General features: G+C 41.9%; 1 protein-coding gene across 5 annotated transcripts in view; it reads left to right on the top strand.

The window, feature by feature from the left end:
* The window catches only part of OTUD7A (OTU deubiquitinase 7A), a 143,522-nt gene that overhangs the window by 59,680 nt on the left and 64,110 nt on the right, over positions 1–19,732 (top strand). For 4 of the 5 annotated variants that reach the window (XM_082198024.1, XM_082198023.1, XM_082198026.1 and 1 more), the window contains 2 exons: positions 1,582–1,743; positions 19,178–19,332. In XM_082198024.1, coding sequence (XP_082054150.1) covers positions 19,182–19,332 — 151 coding nt within the window. In that variant the 5' untranslated portion in view covers positions 1,582–1,743; positions 19,178–19,181. Of the gene's footprint in view, positions 1–1,581; positions 1,744–18,340; positions 18,686–19,177; positions 19,333–19,732 lie in introns of those variants that run through there. The other variant, XM_082198022.1, reaches the window with a different exon arrangement.

The raw sequence follows: 19,732 nt of genomic DNA, 5'->3' as shown, positions 1-19,732 counted from the left end.
GCCTTTCCTTCTCATTTCCCCACAAACAGATTTCTCCCTTTCCCCCCTTTTTGCTCTAATCCCAATTGTTGCATGGGGGAGGGAGAGATAATGAATGAGAGGGAATATGGAAAAGTTATGCCGCCCCTGGTGTAATTAAATATTGAATGGCATTCAACCAAATTTTACTCTTAGTAGACCCATTTAAATGATGGACATGACTAAGGTCAAGTGGCCATTTGTATGGGCCATTCACCACAGAAAGCTTTTCTGCACTGGGCTTCCCATCCTCAGTGATTGAATTGAGGGTTTCACTGACAAGAAATCATACTAAATACATGATGATGTCCTAGGATAGGGGTCAGCAACCTTTTTCAGCAGGGGGCCGGTTCACTGCCCCTCAGACTTTGTGGGGGGCCGGATTGTATTTTGAAGGGGGGGGAATGAACGAATTCCTATGCCCCACAAATAACCCAGAGATGCATTTAAAATAAATGTACACATTCTACTCATGTAAAAACACACTGGTTCCTGGACCATTCACGGGCCGGATTGAGAAGGTGATTGGGCCGCATCCGGCCCACGGGCCTTAGGTTGCCTACCCCGTCCTAGGATTTAGATCAGGCTTCCTCAACCGCAGCCCTCCAGAGCTTTTGAGACTACAATTCCGTCATCCCTGACAACTGGTTCTGCTAGCTAGGGATCATGGGAGGTGTAGGCCAAAAACATCTGGAGGGCCGTGGTTGAAGAAGCCTGATCTAGATGCATCCTGTAGTTTAGGAGATAGATTGCCCTGAGTTCTTTCAAAATCTTGTGTCATAAGTTTGAGATTGGGTAAGAGACTGGAGAACTATTGGGTCAAGAATTTAATCATGTTTTGCCCTTTCTCCAAAAGTGTTACTGCATGTGCCCCAAGATTTAAGTGGCACATGTGATTTTCCAAATCCTCCAACTGAAATGGCGTCTCTAGTGTCTCAGTGCCATAGCCTCCACATCGAGGTCAGCAGCAGCAGCAGCAGCAGCAGCAGCAGTGCAGCTGTCAAGAGGGCAGAACCACATTGACCATGACTGCTGCACACATCTGGCAGGAGCCTCCTACTTTGCTGTCAGACTTCTATAAACAGTTAATAAAAAATAATAAAATTTTATTTATATCCCACCCTCCCCAGCCAAAGCCGGGCTTAGAGCGGCTAACAACAGTAAAATAATACAACATTCTCAGTCAAGCCATATAATTGGGGGAAAGTAAAATAATTGAGCTTTTTTCATTTTTTTAAATTATGCCACCTCCATTTGATCTGAAACTATATAAGAAAATCTGGAACAAGGTGGAGCAGATAAATGTGAAGGAAGGAACTATGTTGGGATGGATGAACAAGGCAACTTCTGGAAGCATTGGCCACACAAAAAGAAGTCATGTTGTTCACCTGTATTCTATTACTATTACTATTATTACTATTACTATTATTATTAATTGAATTTATACGCCACCCTATACCTGGAGGTCTCAGGGCTCAAGACTTGCCACAGCTCTCTAAACTTCAAAATAAGATTGCTCTGTATCCTAAATAGGACATTTAGATTTTTATTTCTCTCTTTTAGGTTTAAGATGGAACTATGGCTGCGTTTTATGTAGCAGAATGAGGAGCTCTGAGACTAAGCTGCCACTGCTGTCTGATGATGCCACCACCATATTGAAAACCAGAAGAAGTCTTTGAGCATTTTTTTCCTGTATTCACCTGCAGATGGAAGGACAGTAGAAAGGTGATCTAACTGGCCTTAGTTCAGTGGTGGAGCACATACTTTCTTTCACTTTAGCTTATATGCTGCATTTGATAATGTTAAACCAGGCTTTCATTGAGCTTGAACTGATTCTTTTAAAAGTGCAAGCCAACCCGTATTTTTTTTTTAGTTGTAACTTATGCTCTAGTTTTTGGGGGGGCGGGGGAGGGGGGACGGACCAAACTGGCTTTTAGCCGGTTTTAAGCTGAACTAAAAGCTGAAACTTACACCAGTCTGATTTTACAGTGACTTAAATCTAAACACTAAGCTTCTTTTTGATTCCAAACTGACTCTCCCACTAGCCAGGCCTGTACATTGTGAAACTACATTAGCAGAGGCTGACTATTCTTTTGTATTTACCACTTTTCCAAAATTGGGATTTAATCTAATTTCCTGGTTTATAACGTGGCTGCTCAGGATCTCTCTGTTTTGCTGGAGCTGAAAACTAGATTTCTACAGGCTTTGTCTTACTGAGTTCCCCACTAGGATTAAGCTACATTTATAGCTTCATTATAGCTCCTCCATGATAATATGACAGCAACAATCACAGATAACAATGGCTCTCAAAGTGAACCATTCACAGTGGGATCAGGTGTTAAACAGGGTTGTGTTATTGCCCCAACGCTCTTCATTATTTTCATTGTCATGATCCTACACTTTGTCGAGGGGAAACTCCCCACCGGAGTAGAAATCATATATCGAACAGATGGAAAGTTCTTCAAACTGAGCAGGCTGAAAGTAAGGTTACCGTAACTTCCGTCATAGAGCTTCAGTATGCTGATGACAACGTAGTGTGCGCACGCTCAGAGGATGACCTCCAAACCATCCTAAATATCTTCCCAGAAGCTTATGAACAGCTTGGCCTATCACTCAACATCCAAAAAACCAAAGTGCTGCACCAACAAGTACAAAATAACCCCTCTGCAGCTCCACAAATCCAACTCAATGGTGCAACGTTGGAAAATGTTGATCACTTCTCCTACCTGGGCAGCTATCTTTCCACAAGGGCCAAAATTGATGCCGAAATCCAGCATCGCCTGAGCTCTGTGAGCAAGGCTTTCTCCCGACTGAAGTGCAGAGTGTTTGAGGACTGGGACCTTCGCATTGTTTGCAAAGCTATTGTACTACCAACCTTCCTGTATGCTTGTGAAACATGGACCACTTATAAACGCCATCTCCAAGTCCTCGAAAGATTCCATCAATGATGTCTCCGAAAATTTTTACACATCACTTGGGAAGACAGGCGAACAAAGATCACCAGTGCTGAAGCAATGATTCTTCAACATCAACTTCGTTGGACTGGTCATATTGTGCAGATGCCTGATTATCATCTTCCAAAGCAACTACTATATTCTGAATATAAAAATGGAAAGCATAATGCTGGTGGTCAACAAAAGAGGTTTAAAGACTGTCTCAAGGCAAATCTTTAAAAATGTAGTATAAACACTGACAACTGGGAAACACTGGCCTACGAGCGCTCCAATTGGAGAACAGCCTTTACCAAAGGTTTCATGGGCTTTGAAGACACTTGAACTCAGGACGCAAGAGAGAAACATGCTAAGAGGAAGGCATGCTTGGCAAACCCTCATTGCGTGTCGAGACCCCGCAGTCACCCCCTCGTTGAGAAATAACTCACACAAGGACACGGATATTAGGTTTATGTAATTGGGCAAATTTGGCCACAACTTTATTGAATTACAGAATGTGAGCAGTATTGGCTTAGGCATTGATTGGACCCGACTATATCTGACTCCTGCCCGCTGCGCAGGAAGTCCGGTAAGGGTAAACCACTGGTAGGAGGAGCCCTGTCGATGCAAACCAACTCGAGCTCCCCCTGGTGTTCCCGTCGGAGTCGTGTCATGGCCCTAGCCCCTGACTGGGCTTTGGACAAGATCAACACCCCCGGATTCCTTTAACGGAATACCCTTAAGCATGGAGGGGCAGGTGAGGCCACACCTCCCCTCCCCCACGCAAGGTCAAACAATGCCTAACCGCAACCCTAACAAAGTTGTGATGATTGCTATGAGGTAGGTGAAAACCAAGTGACCAGTGCCAATTTGCCAAGTGGAAAAATTCCTACCAGTCCTCTTGGACAACCAAGGCCACCAACCGAAGTCCATAGCAAGGCCAGTGCCTAACCTGCAAATAGGGAGGGGGGCGGGTGATTGATGAAGCAAGCCAAAGAGGAAGTCCTCTGGCTCGCTCCCCAGTTTAAACTGTCCCAGCCACGCCCCCCCAGCAAGCGGATTGGCTGGCTGGGCTCTGACATGGCCGGGATCCCCCGGGCAATGGGGGACAAAGTCCCCCGCCCCTGGTGGGGAGTGGGTGGCCACACATTCCACCACAACTCCTTCCCACTGGGAAGTGGAGCGGATCTGTGATCAACTCCCACCTGGAAACCAATGTCCCCACTGTGGAAGGATGTGTGGATCCAGAATTGGCCTCCATAGTCACTTACGGACTCATTGTTAAAACCATGTTTATGGAAGACAATCTTACTCGGCTACGAGTGATTGCCAAAGAAGATAGCTTCTTTACTTTGCTGAATAAGTAACTAAATGTGTGGTACAGTGGTACCTCGGGTTACATACGCTTCAGGTTACATACGCTTCAGGTTACAAACTCCGCTAACCCAGAAATAGTACCTCGGGTTAAGAACTTTGCTTCAGGGTGAAAACAGAAATTGTGCTCCAGCAGCGCAGCAGCAGCAAGAGGCCCCATTAGCTAAAGTTGTGCTTCAGGTTAAGAACAGTTTCAGGTTAAGAACAGATCTCCAGAACGAATTAAGTACTTAACCCGAGGTACCACTGTACTTGTTCAGCTGTTTAACTTGGTTTGTACCTTGACCGTTTGTTACTGAACCTGAGATGCTTCATCAACTAAGGCTCTTCTCTTGCTAAATTGCAGACCCCCAACACTAAATTTATATCTCTGACTTGTTTTCCACAGCTGTTAACTTGGCCAATTAAATATTGGGAGATCCTGATCTATTGCATTTCTTCAATACACTTCAAGGCAACATATGTGGATTTTGAGGCAGTGTCCAATCCAGGCACTAGCAGAGCTGCTTAGTTTCAGCAGGTCCGCACTGTCACATGCCTTTGAGTTTAAGACATTCTGCATGTAAAATTGATCTATGAAAAATGCTAGTCCTTGGACTTTTAGTTTCACATTTTTTAAAAAAACAACAACCCATAATTTATTTTGACTACAAAAAGAAATTTAATTTTAAATACATTATTCAATATTGATTTAAAGTTTAACATGTTCTTTAATATAGTTGTTTTTTATTATTATTATTATTATTATTATTATTATTATTATTATTATTATTTATTGTTATTATTATTGTCTTACTGTGTTCAAGGGATAATCAGGTTTATGGAGAAGTAAACGGAAAAAAATGGCTACAATAAAAGAAGATGGCAGGACTTCCTTTTAAGATTTAAAAGATAATTTTAATATGCACCAGACCACATTTTCCTAAGCATTTTGATATACATTTCATTGTAATATGTAGGAAACTGAAAACCTATCAAGACCAGAAATCTAGTCTAGACAGATTAACCTGCTTTGACTTTTCAAGTTGCTCAGTGAAATGTCTTCTCCCACATTCCCATATGTAGCCAAAGGCAGATTGCCTCCAGTGTCCACATTGCTGTGGTCTCTTCTACCTCTTTGTCTTGTTCTCTCTTGAGTTGCCTCGAACAGAGTAAGGCTGCCAGAGAGCTAGATGAATAAATGGCCTCCTTGGGTGCTCACTGTCTTCACAGGAGAAGAAGTGAACCAGTTTTTCACTTATTTGCTCTGAGAAATGGCAGAATGATCTCACAATTTCTGTCACAGTTTCTCTACTTTAAGCTTCCTTCTCACCAATTCCTTCTAGAGACAGAGCAGACAGGGCCCCAGTAGAAGCTAACCTTAAAATAGGAGAGGAAACACAAACTATCCATTCATGCTTCTTTAGCCCCATCCTAACCACAAACCAATTAATTAGATAAAGTCTCTCAAAAACTGTCTAAAACTACTTTAAGGGAAATGATGTGGACAACATAAAATAACCCTTCTCTGGGACACAAAGCTGTCACCAGAGGAGCCTGCACAGAAGGGAAAGCATCCCTTAAAAAACAAACCTCCTCAAAAATTAGCAAAATAGAACAAGATATCTTGGCCCTCTCAATATGCTGCAAATAAACAGGAGCCAAAAACTCATTACTGACTCACTAGAATTCAGTAGAACAATGATCAACATCCTATACTCAAAACATTTTTGCAAAATGGAGGGAAGAACTCCAGACTATTAACAAGCATGTGCAGGAAACAATCACCCAAAACAAGAATACACTACATCACCAAAAAAAGATGGCAGCATAACATTCTCCAAAGAAATGACCTCAGAATTTTACTCCAATCTCTACACCTCCCACAATCTGTCTGAGCAGGAAATTAGAAATTTTCTAGCAAGACTGACCATGCTAACCTGAAATGCAGAGGAACAAGAATGAATGGACAGTCCTATCACCCTGGAGGAAATAGAGATAGCCCTCAAAAACCTGAAACCACACAAAGCTCCAGGCCCGGATGGCTTTACAGCAGAATTCTACAAGAAAGTCAAAGAAATCCTGATGCCTTGCATGATCCACCTATTTAATGACTTCATAAAAGGGGCCCCCATCCATAAAACCTGGACCTCCTCCAAAACAGTCTCTATCCCAAAACCACTGAAACATACTGTCAGAGCTGCTTCCAGATCCTAGCTCACAGAGGATCACGCTAGCCAGCGATCACTTTGTAAAAGTCTTTATTGAGTTACAGTTTCCATTCTCAAGCTGCTGCGTGCAACTCTACGTCTTATGGGTTAGACCGGCGAAGCTCCGTCTGAGTCTCCGCCCCCTGTACACCAGCTAAATGCCCTAGCCTTACTCCACCTTTTCCGCCTGACCGTTCTTCTCTGGGTCCCTCTGCCCCCCGTGGTCTCTTCCTTCCGGGACGCTTCTGACGCTGACCCCCCGGACCCTTCTGTCTCCTTGCGTCGGGCTTTAGGACCTGGCTCCCTTTCCGGGCTGCTTACTGCGCCACCTTCCTGTGCATTTGAACTTGGCGCGCGCGCCCAACCTTCCACTCTCCGCTCCCCGATGGAGGTGTGGCCACTCCTGACTCATGCCCTCCCTCCTGCTGCGAGCTGCCAGAGCTCGGTACCTGGCGCCCTTCCTCTCCACTGCGTTCTGTTGGTGATGCTGGTCCCGATTTCCAACTGCTGCTCTCTGAGCCCCCTCTGGACCCTTCTTCCTGGGGTGTCCCCCTAGGCTCCCCCCTTGCTCTGGCCACTGGCGCTCCTTCCTGTGAATCTTCTGATTCACTGGAAAGACTCAGAGATCTCAGGTCGTCGTCATCACTCATCTTTTCTTCTGCCTCCTCCCCTTCGCTATCTGTTTCCTCCCTTGCCCTCGCCTCTGCTCCTGAACCCCTGACACATACCTTCAAAGGTAGAATCATACCACCCAATCTCATTGATAAATCAAACAAAAGTGCAAGCCCAGATATTCTATGGAATCCCGCTATGGATTCAAGCATATAACAGCGATTTAAATAAGATTCACTCCAGCTTTCTGAGACGTATTCTTGGACTCCCAGCTGCGATCAAATATGAAACAATGTGTGCAGAAATAGGCATACACACAATGGAATACTGGGCCTGGTCCACCTCAATAAAGTACTGGTTACGGTGCCATTTTCGCTGCTCTCCATCAAGCCTGCTCGCTGATCTGCTCAAAGACTCCTATAAATCAAGATGGTATCAGTACCTCGAAAAAAAGATTGAATCTTTAGGCATCGAGCTGGAGCCCCTGTATAATTCTAATGAGCAATACATTTTCCATAATATCCTAGCTAGACTAAAGGATGTGGAGAGACAAAATATTATGGCAGCTGTAAATAAAATTTGCTCCCCCATATTCTATGATTTAAATATCTTAGATAGCAGAGTCAATTACGTCACTAAATTAATAATCCCAGCCCAACGTAGGGCTTTTATGCTGGCCCGGTTGAATGTCTTTCCCTCAGCATTTGTCTGGGGAAGATATCAAAACATCCCTAGAAACAAGAGATTCTGCAGATGCTCTATGAATGTCCCGGACACTGTAGAGCATATTCTCTTTCATTGCCCATTGTACAGTACGCTCCGTCAACGCGTGCTGTCCCCTCTTTTGGGTGGTCTGGAACCCCAGCAAGGTGAATGTGCGGGATTCTGCCTATCCGACGTTGACCAAAGGGTAACGGCGGGGGTAGCCGAGTTTTTGGCTGCAGTCCTCCAAGGAGCAGGTTAACAAGGAAAACCACTGATTTTATATGTATATATATATATATGATTGTAGCCAACTGCTGCCTTTTTATATATATTTCAAGGCTTTTACATGTTATTTTCCTTCTTACGGTTTTTATTTGCATAATGCCTAATAAAGGTTTGATTTCAAAATCAAGACTACAAAATATTCACATCAGTCTTGGCTAACTGCCTAAAAAATTTCCTACACAAATTACCGTATTTTTTGCTCCATAAGACTCACTTTTTCCCTCCTAAAAAGTATGGGGAAATGTGTGTGCGTCTTATGGAGCGAATGCAGGCTGCGCAGGTATCCCAGAAGCCAGAACAGCGAGAGGAATTGCTGCTTTCAATGCGCAGCGATCCCTCTTGCTGTTCTGGCTTCTGAGATTCAGAATATTTTTTTTCTTGTTTTCCTCCTCCAAAAACTAGGTGTGTCTTGTGGTCTGGTGCGTCTTATAGAGCGAAAAATACGTAATAGCCCCAGACCAGGCTGGGTTTGTCCCTGGTCACAAAATAACAGATACCATTAAGCAACTACTGAATCTGATTGAACACACATCCTCAAAGCCTCTGATTGTTTGGAACGGAAATATCTAATAGCAGTATTAATGAACTTGAAGCCTCAGCAAAATGCAGAACCAGCAGCATGGATTCATATACCACAGCAATCCAAAAAGGCACAAAACAAGGATGCCCACTGTCTACCTTCCTATTCATCCTGACTCTGGAACCCTTAGCAATTTGACCCTGGGCAGCTCCCTGACATCAAGGGAGCTGAAATAAAAGGTAAAACCTGTAAATTAGGGATATTGGCAGACAACCTGATGGTAATGGCACCAGACCCCATAAACAGCAATCACCCTAACCAAAGAACTCAATCCATTCACAATGGTGTTGGGCTCACAGGCAAACTTTGCAAAATCTGAGGTTATGTGTGCCAACATCCGCTCCTCATGTCCAAAAAGAATGCACCAACATCACAAAGATAAAACTTTGCCCCACCAAATTCAGATACTTAGGGGTATAAATAACCAAAAACCTCAACAAACTATACCTCCACAACTACAACTCCCCGGGGTGAGAAATTAACAAAAACCTGAAAAAGCGGAACAATACCAACTTCACCTTCTCTGACAAATTAGCCATGATCAAAATGATCACCCTCCAAAATTAACCTACCTATTCCAAACCTTCCCAATTTTGATTCCCCCAACCCTACTTTGTAAATGGCAGAAAAAACTACACTTATTTATTTTCTCACACAAAAAACCAAGAATAAGCCCCAAATACCTGCGCCTCCTCTCCTCAGAAGGAGAATGGGGAATTCTCAATATAGAACTGCCCTGCATTGCCAGCCAACTGCAGCACATAATTCCATACATGCTAGAAGACAAGACGGAACAATTGGTACACTTGGAGAGAGACACAATTGAAAACACCCCCATCTCAGCGCACCCATTCCTCTAAAACAAACTAAGGAAAACCCTCACAGTGCTAAACAGGTTCACACAGTCCATGCTTAAAGCATGGAAGGAAAAGGTAGGTAAACTGTCCCCAGCCCCACTAACCCCCCCCCCCCAGCTCACTATCCACTATCCCAAAACTTCTAAATGAAACCTTGGCGAGCCAAATGCTTATACCGCCTATCAGACTTCTACAAAAATAATAAACCCACACCAACAAAAGAAATACAAGACAAACTAGGGGACACCCAAATACCCTGGCTAGCACACTACCAACTGTACGCCTTCTTAAACAACCCAGCAGTAGGAACAGCAGCCACTAGGCCCGTGACCACCTTTGAAAACCTCCTGGCACTAAAGGGACATGGCAAGTGGATGATAGCCACAGTATACAAAATACTGCTCCAGAATCCCAGAATCCCTCTCATCTCAATGAAAAACCAATGGGAGCATGGCATAGGCTGCGAAATAAACCCTGCCCAGTGGACTAAACTGGTCCAAACCTCCCTTTACATCCATCTCAGCCAAAAGAAGGGAACTCACCTTGAAACTTATCTATAGACGTTACCGAACACCACAGAATTGGGCACTGATACACCCAGGAACATCACCAAAATGTTGGAGAGGTTGCACCTCTACAGGCACATATCTTCACATGTGGTGAGATTGCCCCAAAATCCAAACCTTTTGATAGCAGTCCTATAGGAAAAATGCAAAATAACTAGACAGGTATTAGAAGCCACCCCAGAACTAGCCCTGTTGAATATTTTCTAATGCAATAGCACACACACACACTGCAAAGAACTCAAAAGCCACCTATTCTCAGCAGCCAGGAACATCATATCTAGACAATGGAGGGACCTGTCAGGAGTGGAGATGGACCAGTGGTATGAAACTGTATGGGAAACAGCCTTACTATAAAAGCTAACCATCAAATTGAATCTAGCATGGGACAAAGAAAAGAGGATGCCTCCACCCCAGTGTGACTCCTTTTTATTACACAGCCAAACAAACCAACAACAAGACCTACCCACAACATATGAATTGATATGGCTAACTTGACCCAACAACCCTTCCCCCTCTCACTCGCAAACAAAACTCCCTGCAGTCAACTGAAGGCAAGCAACCAGGCCCTGGGGCCCCCACCTCTCTAATAAATGAATAGAAAGAGCACCACACTCATGTGTCTTAGTACACTAAGAATGAAAGTTTATGACCCCTCTTCCCCCCCCGCTCTTCTCTCCCCCACCTTATACTGTATACAGCATTAAAGTCTCACATGGATCTGTAGAAAAGACTTTATGATCTGAAAATAGAGACGATGTACGAACTTTTGTAACCCAAGAAAATATTTAATAAAAACCACCGTATTTCTTACTCTATAAGACGCACCCGACCATAAGACACACCTAGTTTTAGAGGAGAACAAGGGAAAAAATACTCTCTCCCTCTCTGCGCAGCGCCTCTCCAGCAAAGCAGGAGGAGAAATGGAAGGGGCTCCGTTTCTCCTCCCGCTTCGCTGAAGAGGCACTGTGCAGAGAGGGAAAGCTGCGCAGTGCCCCTCCAGCGAAGCGAAGTCAGAACAGCAAGAGGGATCGCTGTGCAGCGAAAGCAGCGATCCCTCTTGCTGTTCTGGCTTCTGGGATAGCCGTGCCAAGCCTCTTCAGGGCAGGGGGAGTGTTCCTCCTGTTGCCCTGAAGAAGCTTTGTGCAGATATCTGAGTAGTCAGAACAGCAAGAGGGATTGCTGCTTTCGTGATCCCTCCTGCTGTTCTGGCTTCTGGGATAGCTGCGCAGCCTACATTCGCTGCATAAGACGTGCACACATTTCCCCTTACTTTTTAGGAGGGAAAAGGTGCGTCTTATAGAGCGAAAAAACGGTAATGGTAATAATAATAATAATAATAATAATAATGCTAAGTTGTGTGTGTGTGTGTGTGTTGTACAGATGGGGTAGGGGTGGGGTAGAGAAGCAGGTAGCTCTTGCTTTACAGCAATATCGTAATGGAAAAAGATTGTGCTTGCATTTCCTCAGCTGTGACTATTAGTTCCATTAGCTACCTACACACTAGCCCCTATTCCAATGAGTCATTGTCACATACTGGTGCGATTGCTGCTTTTCTCAGCAACTGGATGGTACAGACAGCTGGCGGTAGTTGTTGAACACACATTGCATCACTTAAGTTGAGAACAACTAGATCATTGTGCACAGGAAACAGGACTTCCTACTTCTTCAGAAAGAACTCTGGGCACAGAATTTATTATGTGATTAACTTGATATGTGCACAGTCTGCACTCTTCTTATAAGGTGTTCCATTTATTTTAGGTTATTACTGAGGTTTTATGCTTACTTAAGGTTTTCTGTTCTATTTAATATGATTCATGTAAGTTCAGTGTTATACATGTGGGATTTTGGAAGAAGTATAGTTGGCCAGTGTGGTCCTGTTGGCAATTCTGGCCCGTTGTGTGATGACACAGGATACAGCCTTTTCTGCTGTGGTGTCCACTTGTGGAACTCCCTCCTGCTGGAAGTGCAGTCGTTTCCCTTCACTTTAAGATCAAGTGAAGACATCTTGATTTCTCTTTGGAGCTTTTCGGGGGAGGTGAGCTAAAAAGCTGTCTGTTCTACTGCAGTGGTAATTTTTTGATAATTTTAGTTTTATAGTTTTAAAATTTATGCTGTTACATGGTATGTTTTATTGGAGCTTTGTATACCTCTGAGGGATCCTTTGGGGAGGAGGAGAGTCTATAAGAGTGTAGCACCACCCCAGGATGCTGGACTACATAAACCATTGGTCTGATCTTAGGAACTCTTAGGTTCCTACTAATTTGCTCTAGAAGTGGAAATTGCTATAGATATTATTTCTGTGCATAGTGGCAATATGACCACCAGTTTTATTTGCCTATAAATTATCTTAATTGAAAAACACATGCTATCTGTTATCAGATTTTGAACAGTTGTGTGTTTGAGAAAGAGAAAGAATTAATTATTTGCTTTAGCCTTCATTGTGTTTTATTTGTATTTTTATAATGTTTCTAAATTATGAAGATATTTATAGCTTACATATTTTATATTAAGGGAATATTAAGGTTCCGCCCTTGGTTGTGGTGAAGAAAAGCAAAATATATAATCAATAAATTACTCCATATATAACAAAATAAGCATTAAAATAAACACTTATGTGTTGCCATGGGGATTTCACTAAGAAGACAATGATATGACCTTTATTGCAAAAAACAATTTTTGATCCATCTGATTTGAATAATTATTGCCTAATATCCCAGATGCAGGTGCTCTTGGAGGAAACTGATTTTCTAGATCTGTTTCAATCAGAGTTTAGGCCCGATTTTAGCACAGAAGCTGCTTTGGTTGCCCTGCATAGTGACCTCTGTCAGGAGAGAAACAGGGGAAATGGGTCTTTGCTAATACTCCTCAACTCCTGAGCAGCTTTCAGTACCACTGACCACAGTATCCTTCTGGAGTGACTGTCCAATTTAGGGGTGGCTGGCACTGCTTTGCGGTGGTTCCAATCCTACTTGGATGGACGTTCCCAGAGGGTGTTACTTAGGGAATGCTTTTCAGCCCCATGGAGCCTTCAATGTGGAGTTCCTCAGGGCTCATTCCTATCCCCCATGTCGTTTAACATCTACATGAAACCGCTTGGTGGGGTTATCTGGAGGTTCGGAGTACCAAAACTTCATTCTTTGTGCTTAATAACAAAGCAATAAAATACATTACTGTTAATATGAACTGGGCTACATAATTTTTTTTTTATAATAATTTTTTATTGCTTTTTTTCCAAGGTCAGAATGTATCGTCAATAACACAGCAAAAGCGATTTTACAGAAAAAAAGAAGAAATTATAAAAGAAAATTCATTTTTCCAAATCTATTTTCATAATCAACTGGACTTCCCCACATCTTCCATCCCCTGCTTTCTTTACAATGAAAATAAACAGCAAATTGATACCTTATTTTATGTGTTTTTGTACTTTCAATTAGTTATATAATCTGTAATTTATACTTTTCAAAATCATAACTTAATTTCCATCATTTACAAATCTCAATACTGAAGCATGTTTTTCCCAATAACTTAGCAAAATCTCAACATTCGTATAACTTATAGTGTTTTTGTAAATAGTCCTTAAATTTTTTCCAATCCTCTTCCACTGCCTCTTCTCCCTGATCTCGGATTCTGCCGGTCATTTCGGCTAGTTCCATGTAGTCCATCAGCTGCGAATGCCACTCTTCCAGCGTGGGTAACTCCTGTGCCTTCCAATATTTGGCTATGAGGATTCTTGTTGCTGTAGTTGCATATAAAAAGAAAGTTCTATCTTTCTTTGACACTCTCTGGCCTACAATGCCCAGGAGGAAGGCCTCTGGTTTCTTATGAAAGGTGTACTTAAACACCTTTTTCAGCTCATTGTAAATCATTTCCCAAAAAGCCTTCACCCTCGGGCATGTCCACCAGAGGTGAAAGAATGTTCCTTCAGCCTCCTTACATTTCCAACATTTATTGTCAGACAGATGGTATATCTTTGCAAGTTTGACTGGGGTCATGTACCACCTGTATACCATTTTCATAATGTTTTCTTTTAAGGCACTACATGCCGTGAATTTCATACCGGTGTTCCATAACCTTTCCCAGTCTTCAGACATAATGTTGTACCCAATATCTTGTGCCCATTTTATCATAGCTGATTTAACTGTCTCATCTTGAGTATTCCATTTAAGCAACAAGTTATACATTCTTGAAAGCACTTTCGTCTTAGGTTCAAGTAGTTCTGTCTCTAATTTTGATTTTTCCACCTGGAAACCAATTTTTTTGTCCTTTTTAAAGATCTCTAAAATTTGGGCATAATGAAACCAGTCTCGCACCTTTCCTTTCAATTTTTCGAAACTCTGCAACCTCCAAGTATCGCCAACTCTTTCTATTATCTCACAGTATTTTACCCAGCCACTCTCCATGTTACGTAGTTTTATGGCCTTAGCCTCCGTCGGTGATAACCACCTCGGGGTCTTACTTTCGAGTAAGTCCTTATATTTAGTCCAGACAATGAATAGAGCTTTCCTGACAATATGGTTTTTAAACATTTTATGAAACTTTATCTTGTCGTACCACAGGTATGCATGCCACCCAAAAGCATTGTTAAACCCTTCCAGATCTAGGACATCAGTGTTTTCTAACAAAAACCAATCCTTCATCCAGCAGAAGGATGCAGCTTCATAATACAATCTTAAGTCCGGCAGGGCAAACCCCCCTCTTTCCTTTGCATCTGTTAGTATCTTAAATTTTATTCGGGGCTTTTTGCCCTGCCAGACAAACTTCGCAATATCCCTCTGCCACTTTCCAAAACATTCCACTCTGTCCACGATCTGAAGGGTTTGAAACAGAAACAACATTCTTGGCAATACATTCATCTTGACTGCTGCAATTCTTCCCAACAAGGAAAGTTTCAATCTTGACCAAGTTTCTAAGTCCCTTTTAATTTCCGACCAACATTTTTCATAATTATCTTTAAACAAATTCAAATTTCTCCCGGTCACATTAACCCCCAGGTATTTCACTTTTGTTACCACATTTAATTCTGTTTCCTTCTGAAACCCATCTATTTCTGAAGGTGTCAAGTTTTTTGCCAAAACCTTAGTTTTTTGTTTGTTCAACTTAAATCCCGCTACTCGACCAAATTCAGAGATTAGCTCTAAAGCTCTTTTTGTGCTAGTTTCTGGCTCCTGTACTGTCAAAACCAGATCGTCTGCAAAGGCCTTCAGTTTATATTGTTTTTCTCCGACCTGTATTCCTTCCACCTGCTGGTCCTTCCTAATCAAGTTCAGCAAAACCTCCAGGACAGAAATAAATAGCAAGGGTGATAGGGGGCATCCCTGTCGTGTCCCTTTTTCAATTTTAAACTCCTCTGTCACCACATTGTTTACTATCAATTTGGCTTTTTGTTCTGAATAAATTGCTTCAATACCATTTTGGAACGCCCTTCCCACACCCATCCCTTCCAAATTTTTCTTCATAAATTTCCAGGATATATTATCAAAGGCCTTCTCTGCATCTATAAAAATCAAAACTGCTTTTGTGTTCAAATTTGTCTGTAATAACTCCAAAACGTCAACAATATTCCTGGTATTGTCAGACAAATGCCTGCCAGGGAGAAAGCCCGCTTGGTCTTTATGGATTACTTCGTTTAAAACTTTTTTCAATCTATGTGCCAAAATATCAGCGAAAATTTTGTAATCCACGTTTAGGAGTGAGATGGGACGGTAGTTCTTAAGTTGAGTCTTTTCAGATTCCAATTTTGGTATCAAGGTGATGAATGCCTCTTTCCACGATTCAGGTGCCCCCTTCCCTTCCATAATTTGATTACATACCTCCATTAATGGCTGTACCAAATAATCCTTCAATGTCTTATAATATTTGGAGGTAAGTCCATCTGGACCTGGGGATTTGCCTAATTGCATGTTCTGAATGGCACTTTCAATTTCCTGTTGTGTTATTTTATAGTTCAGGGCTGTTTGTTTGTCTTGTGTTATTTTTTGCAGGCCGTAACTTTTTAAAAATTGGTTTATCTCAGTCTCTGCTTGGGGTCCTTGGGTAAACAATTTTTTGAAATATCTCTGGAAACACTTTCTAATTTCTTCTGGTTTCTGAATACATTCTCCTTCAACCTCTAGATTGGTAACAAAGTTCAGTTTTTGTCTCTTTTTCAGCTGCCATGCCAACAGCTTCCCACATTTATTTGCCGATTCGAATGATCTTTGTTTCATCTGTTTAATTTTCCATTCAACTTCTTGATTTATCAGTTTCGCATACTGTACTTGATGGAATTTTATTTCTCTTAGAACTTCTTTTGATTTTGGATTTAATCTCAACTTTTTCTCCCCGTCTCTTATCCTGTCCAAGATCTTGTCCTTTTTACCATTCCAGAGTTTTTTCTTAATAGAGTTCTGTTGTATCAGAAACCCTCTCATAACAGCTTTACTCGCGTCCCAGATTATTTTCTTTTCCACCGGAGTATTCAAATTTATTTCAAAATAGTCTTTCAGCGTTTTTTGGGCCTGCTTCACAATCTCCTGATCTCTAAACAAATAGTCATTCATTCTCCATCTGAAGGATCCAGCTGGTGTAAGTCTCAAGTCCATTTTCAAGGCGTTATGGTCGGAGCAGGTTTTAGGACAAATCTCTATTTTTTTAGTCTTAGGGGCCAGTCCTCTAGATATCCAGATTTGGTCGATTCTTGTCCAGGATAGGTGGGCTTCAGAAAAGAATGTTCCCTCTTTACCTAGAGGGTTTTTTGTTCTCCAAATATCAATCAAGTCCATATTGTCTGTAAGTTCAAAAAAAGTCTTTGGCAGTCTGCCATCTTTGGTCAGGTTTTGGTTTTGTGACTTATCCATGTAGGTGGAGACAACCCCATTCATATCTCCCATCAAAATGATGTTAGAATAATCAATATGGTCCAGCATCATCTCATGCAGCTTCTTATAGAATTCCAACTTCCCATCATTTGGAGCATAGATTCCTACTATCAAAAATTTTTCTCCTTGTGCTTGTATTTCAATCGCCATAATTCTTGGCAATATGACCACCAGTTTTATTTGCCTATAAATTATCTTAATTGAAAAACACATGCTATCTGTTATCAGATTTTGAACAGTTGTGTGTTTGAGAAAGAGAAATAATTAATTATTTGCTTTAGCCTTCATTGTGTTTTATTTGTATTTTTATAATGTTTCTAAATTATGAAGATAATTATAGCTTACATATTTTATATTAAGGGAATATTAAGGTTCCGCCCTTGGTTGTGGTGAAGAAAAGCAAAATATATAATCAATAAATTACTCCATATATAACAAAATAAGCATTAAAATAAACACTTATGTGTTGCCATGGGGATTTCACTAAGAAGACAATGATATGACCTTTATTGCAAAAAACAATTTTTGATCCATCTGATTTGAATAATTATTGCCTAATATCCCAGATGCAGGTGCTCTTGGAGGAAACTGATTTTCTAGATCTGTTTCAATCAGAGTTTAGGCCCGATTTTAGCACAGAAGCTGCTTTGGTTGCCCTGCATAGTGACCTCTGTCAGGAGAGAAACAGGGGAAATGGGTCTTTGCTAATACTCCTCAACTCCTGAGCAGCTTTCAGTACCACTGACCACAGTATCCTTCTGGAGTGACTGTCCAATTTAGGGGTGGCTGGCACTGCTTTGCGGTGGTTCCAATCCTACTTGGATGGACGTTCCCAGAGGGTGTTACTTAGGGAATGCTTTTCAGCCCCATGGAGCCTTCAATGTGGAGTTCCTCAGGGCTCATTCCTATCCCCCATGTCGTTTAACATCTACATGAAACCGCTTGGTGGGGTTATCTGGAGGTTCGGAGTACCAAAACTTCATTCTTTGTGCTTAATAACAAAGCAATAAAATACATTACTGTTAATATGAACTGGGCTACATAATTTGACAGTAAAGAGCCCTACAGCCAAGCATTTGTTTTGGTTTGTTTTTTTTAATAAAAAGAAAACCTTTCCCCTAAATGAGTCTACAGTTTCCCTCAAAATACTAGAGTGTGACAATGGCTAGTTTTATCTTGAAAGTAGTTGGTTTCACTGGGTGGTTGGGCCATTCCTTGGTGGAGAAGCAAAGCATAGTATCTTTCATGTACTGACATGACATATCATCATATTGCTCCTAAACTTGATTGTGATGCAACAAGGGGAGTGCAACAATGAAACAAGGACTGCTACCATGAGATAAATATCATTGTATACAGCATTGGGCTCTCCAGCTTGTCATCTCAATTACAAAGCCACCTCACACTTTTAATATGAGAAGCAGCAATCTGGGAATTGCTCTGGGAATAGTATTCACCATTCTCCTGATGATTGCTATCATTGTTATACTCAGAAGAGATTCCCTAACATGGCTGTATAAAAGTCTGGTGAATCTGCGCTCTCTGACAAAACAGGCATCACCAGTTGCTTCTGAGGAAAACTCTAGAGAGACAGAAAGGCCTTGCGATGAAAGAATTAGTAGCTCTGCTTTGGAAGAGAAAAATGATAGTGGTCATCACACTTCAGCAGAGGTGGAAGGAAACTTGGAATCCAATGCAAGCAAAACATCCAGGCATGGACTGATAAATGAAATGATAAGATTGTGAGCCTACGGGCAAGGCCTGTAGTAGTAGTAGTAGTAGTAGTAGTAGTAGTTTTGCCTGTTTTAATATTTCAGTAATCCCTACAACAGTTATCTAAGGTTGTATATGGAACTATAACTGTGGAACTCTTTCTGAATTGATTTATGCCTATGCTAGAGCAATCTTTCTCTGCACTGCTGCCTTTAACTGAGACCTGTAAATAGAGTGTGTATTTCAGAGCAGAATTTATTTTTGCAGTTTATTTTAACCAATCAATAACAATCTTGTGGGGTGGAAGATGTGAGAATGTGTGCCTGATGGGTTTGGGTATGATAACATTGGCTAGAAATGGAACAATGACAGCGACTGCAGCAAGAAGGCTTGAAAATGTATAAAGATTGTCAGCATTCCGAACTTAGAAAGTTGACGTGGCACCTTTCACTAACCTTTTCTCTATAATGACTTTATTTTTCTCTTTCTAGATGGATGTCTTGTAGCCTGTTGCCCAATCCTGCCACTGCTGCACATCCAGCAGTACTTCTACATGATCCCATGACTCTTGATATGGATGCGGTCCTGTCAGACTTTGTTCGGTCCACAGGGGCAGAACCGGGTTTGGCAAGAGACTTGCTAGAAGGTAAGCTCAAGACTAATGGATCTCAGGAAATGATTCTTCATTATCGCCATCATTTATTAGTGACTTTAATAAATTGTTGTTGTTTAGTCGTTTAGTCGTGTCCGACTCTTCGTGACCCCATGGACCAGAGCACGCCAGGTCACTTCTGTCCTCCACTGCCTCCCACAGTTTGATCAAACTCATGCTAGTAGCTTCAAGAACACCATCCAACCATCTCATTCTCTGTCGTCCCCTTCTCCTTGTGCCCTCCATCTTTCCCAACATCAGGGTCTTTTCCAGGGAGTCCTCTCTTCTCATGAGGTGGCCAAAGTATTGGAGCCTCAGCTTCACGATCTGTCCTTCCAGTGAGCACTCAGGGCTGATTTCCTTCAGAATGGAGAGGTTTGATCTTCTTGCAGTC

This window comes from Podarcis vaucheri (assembly GCF_965113315.1).
Source record: "Podarcis vaucheri genome assembly, chromosome: 14".
In the NCBI taxonomy this organism is placed as follows: domain Eukaryota; kingdom Metazoa; phylum Chordata; class Lepidosauria; order Squamata; family Lacertidae; genus Podarcis; species Podarcis vaucheri.
Note: the sequence above shows the minus strand (reverse complement) of the source record. Positions and strands in the feature narration are given on the sequence as shown.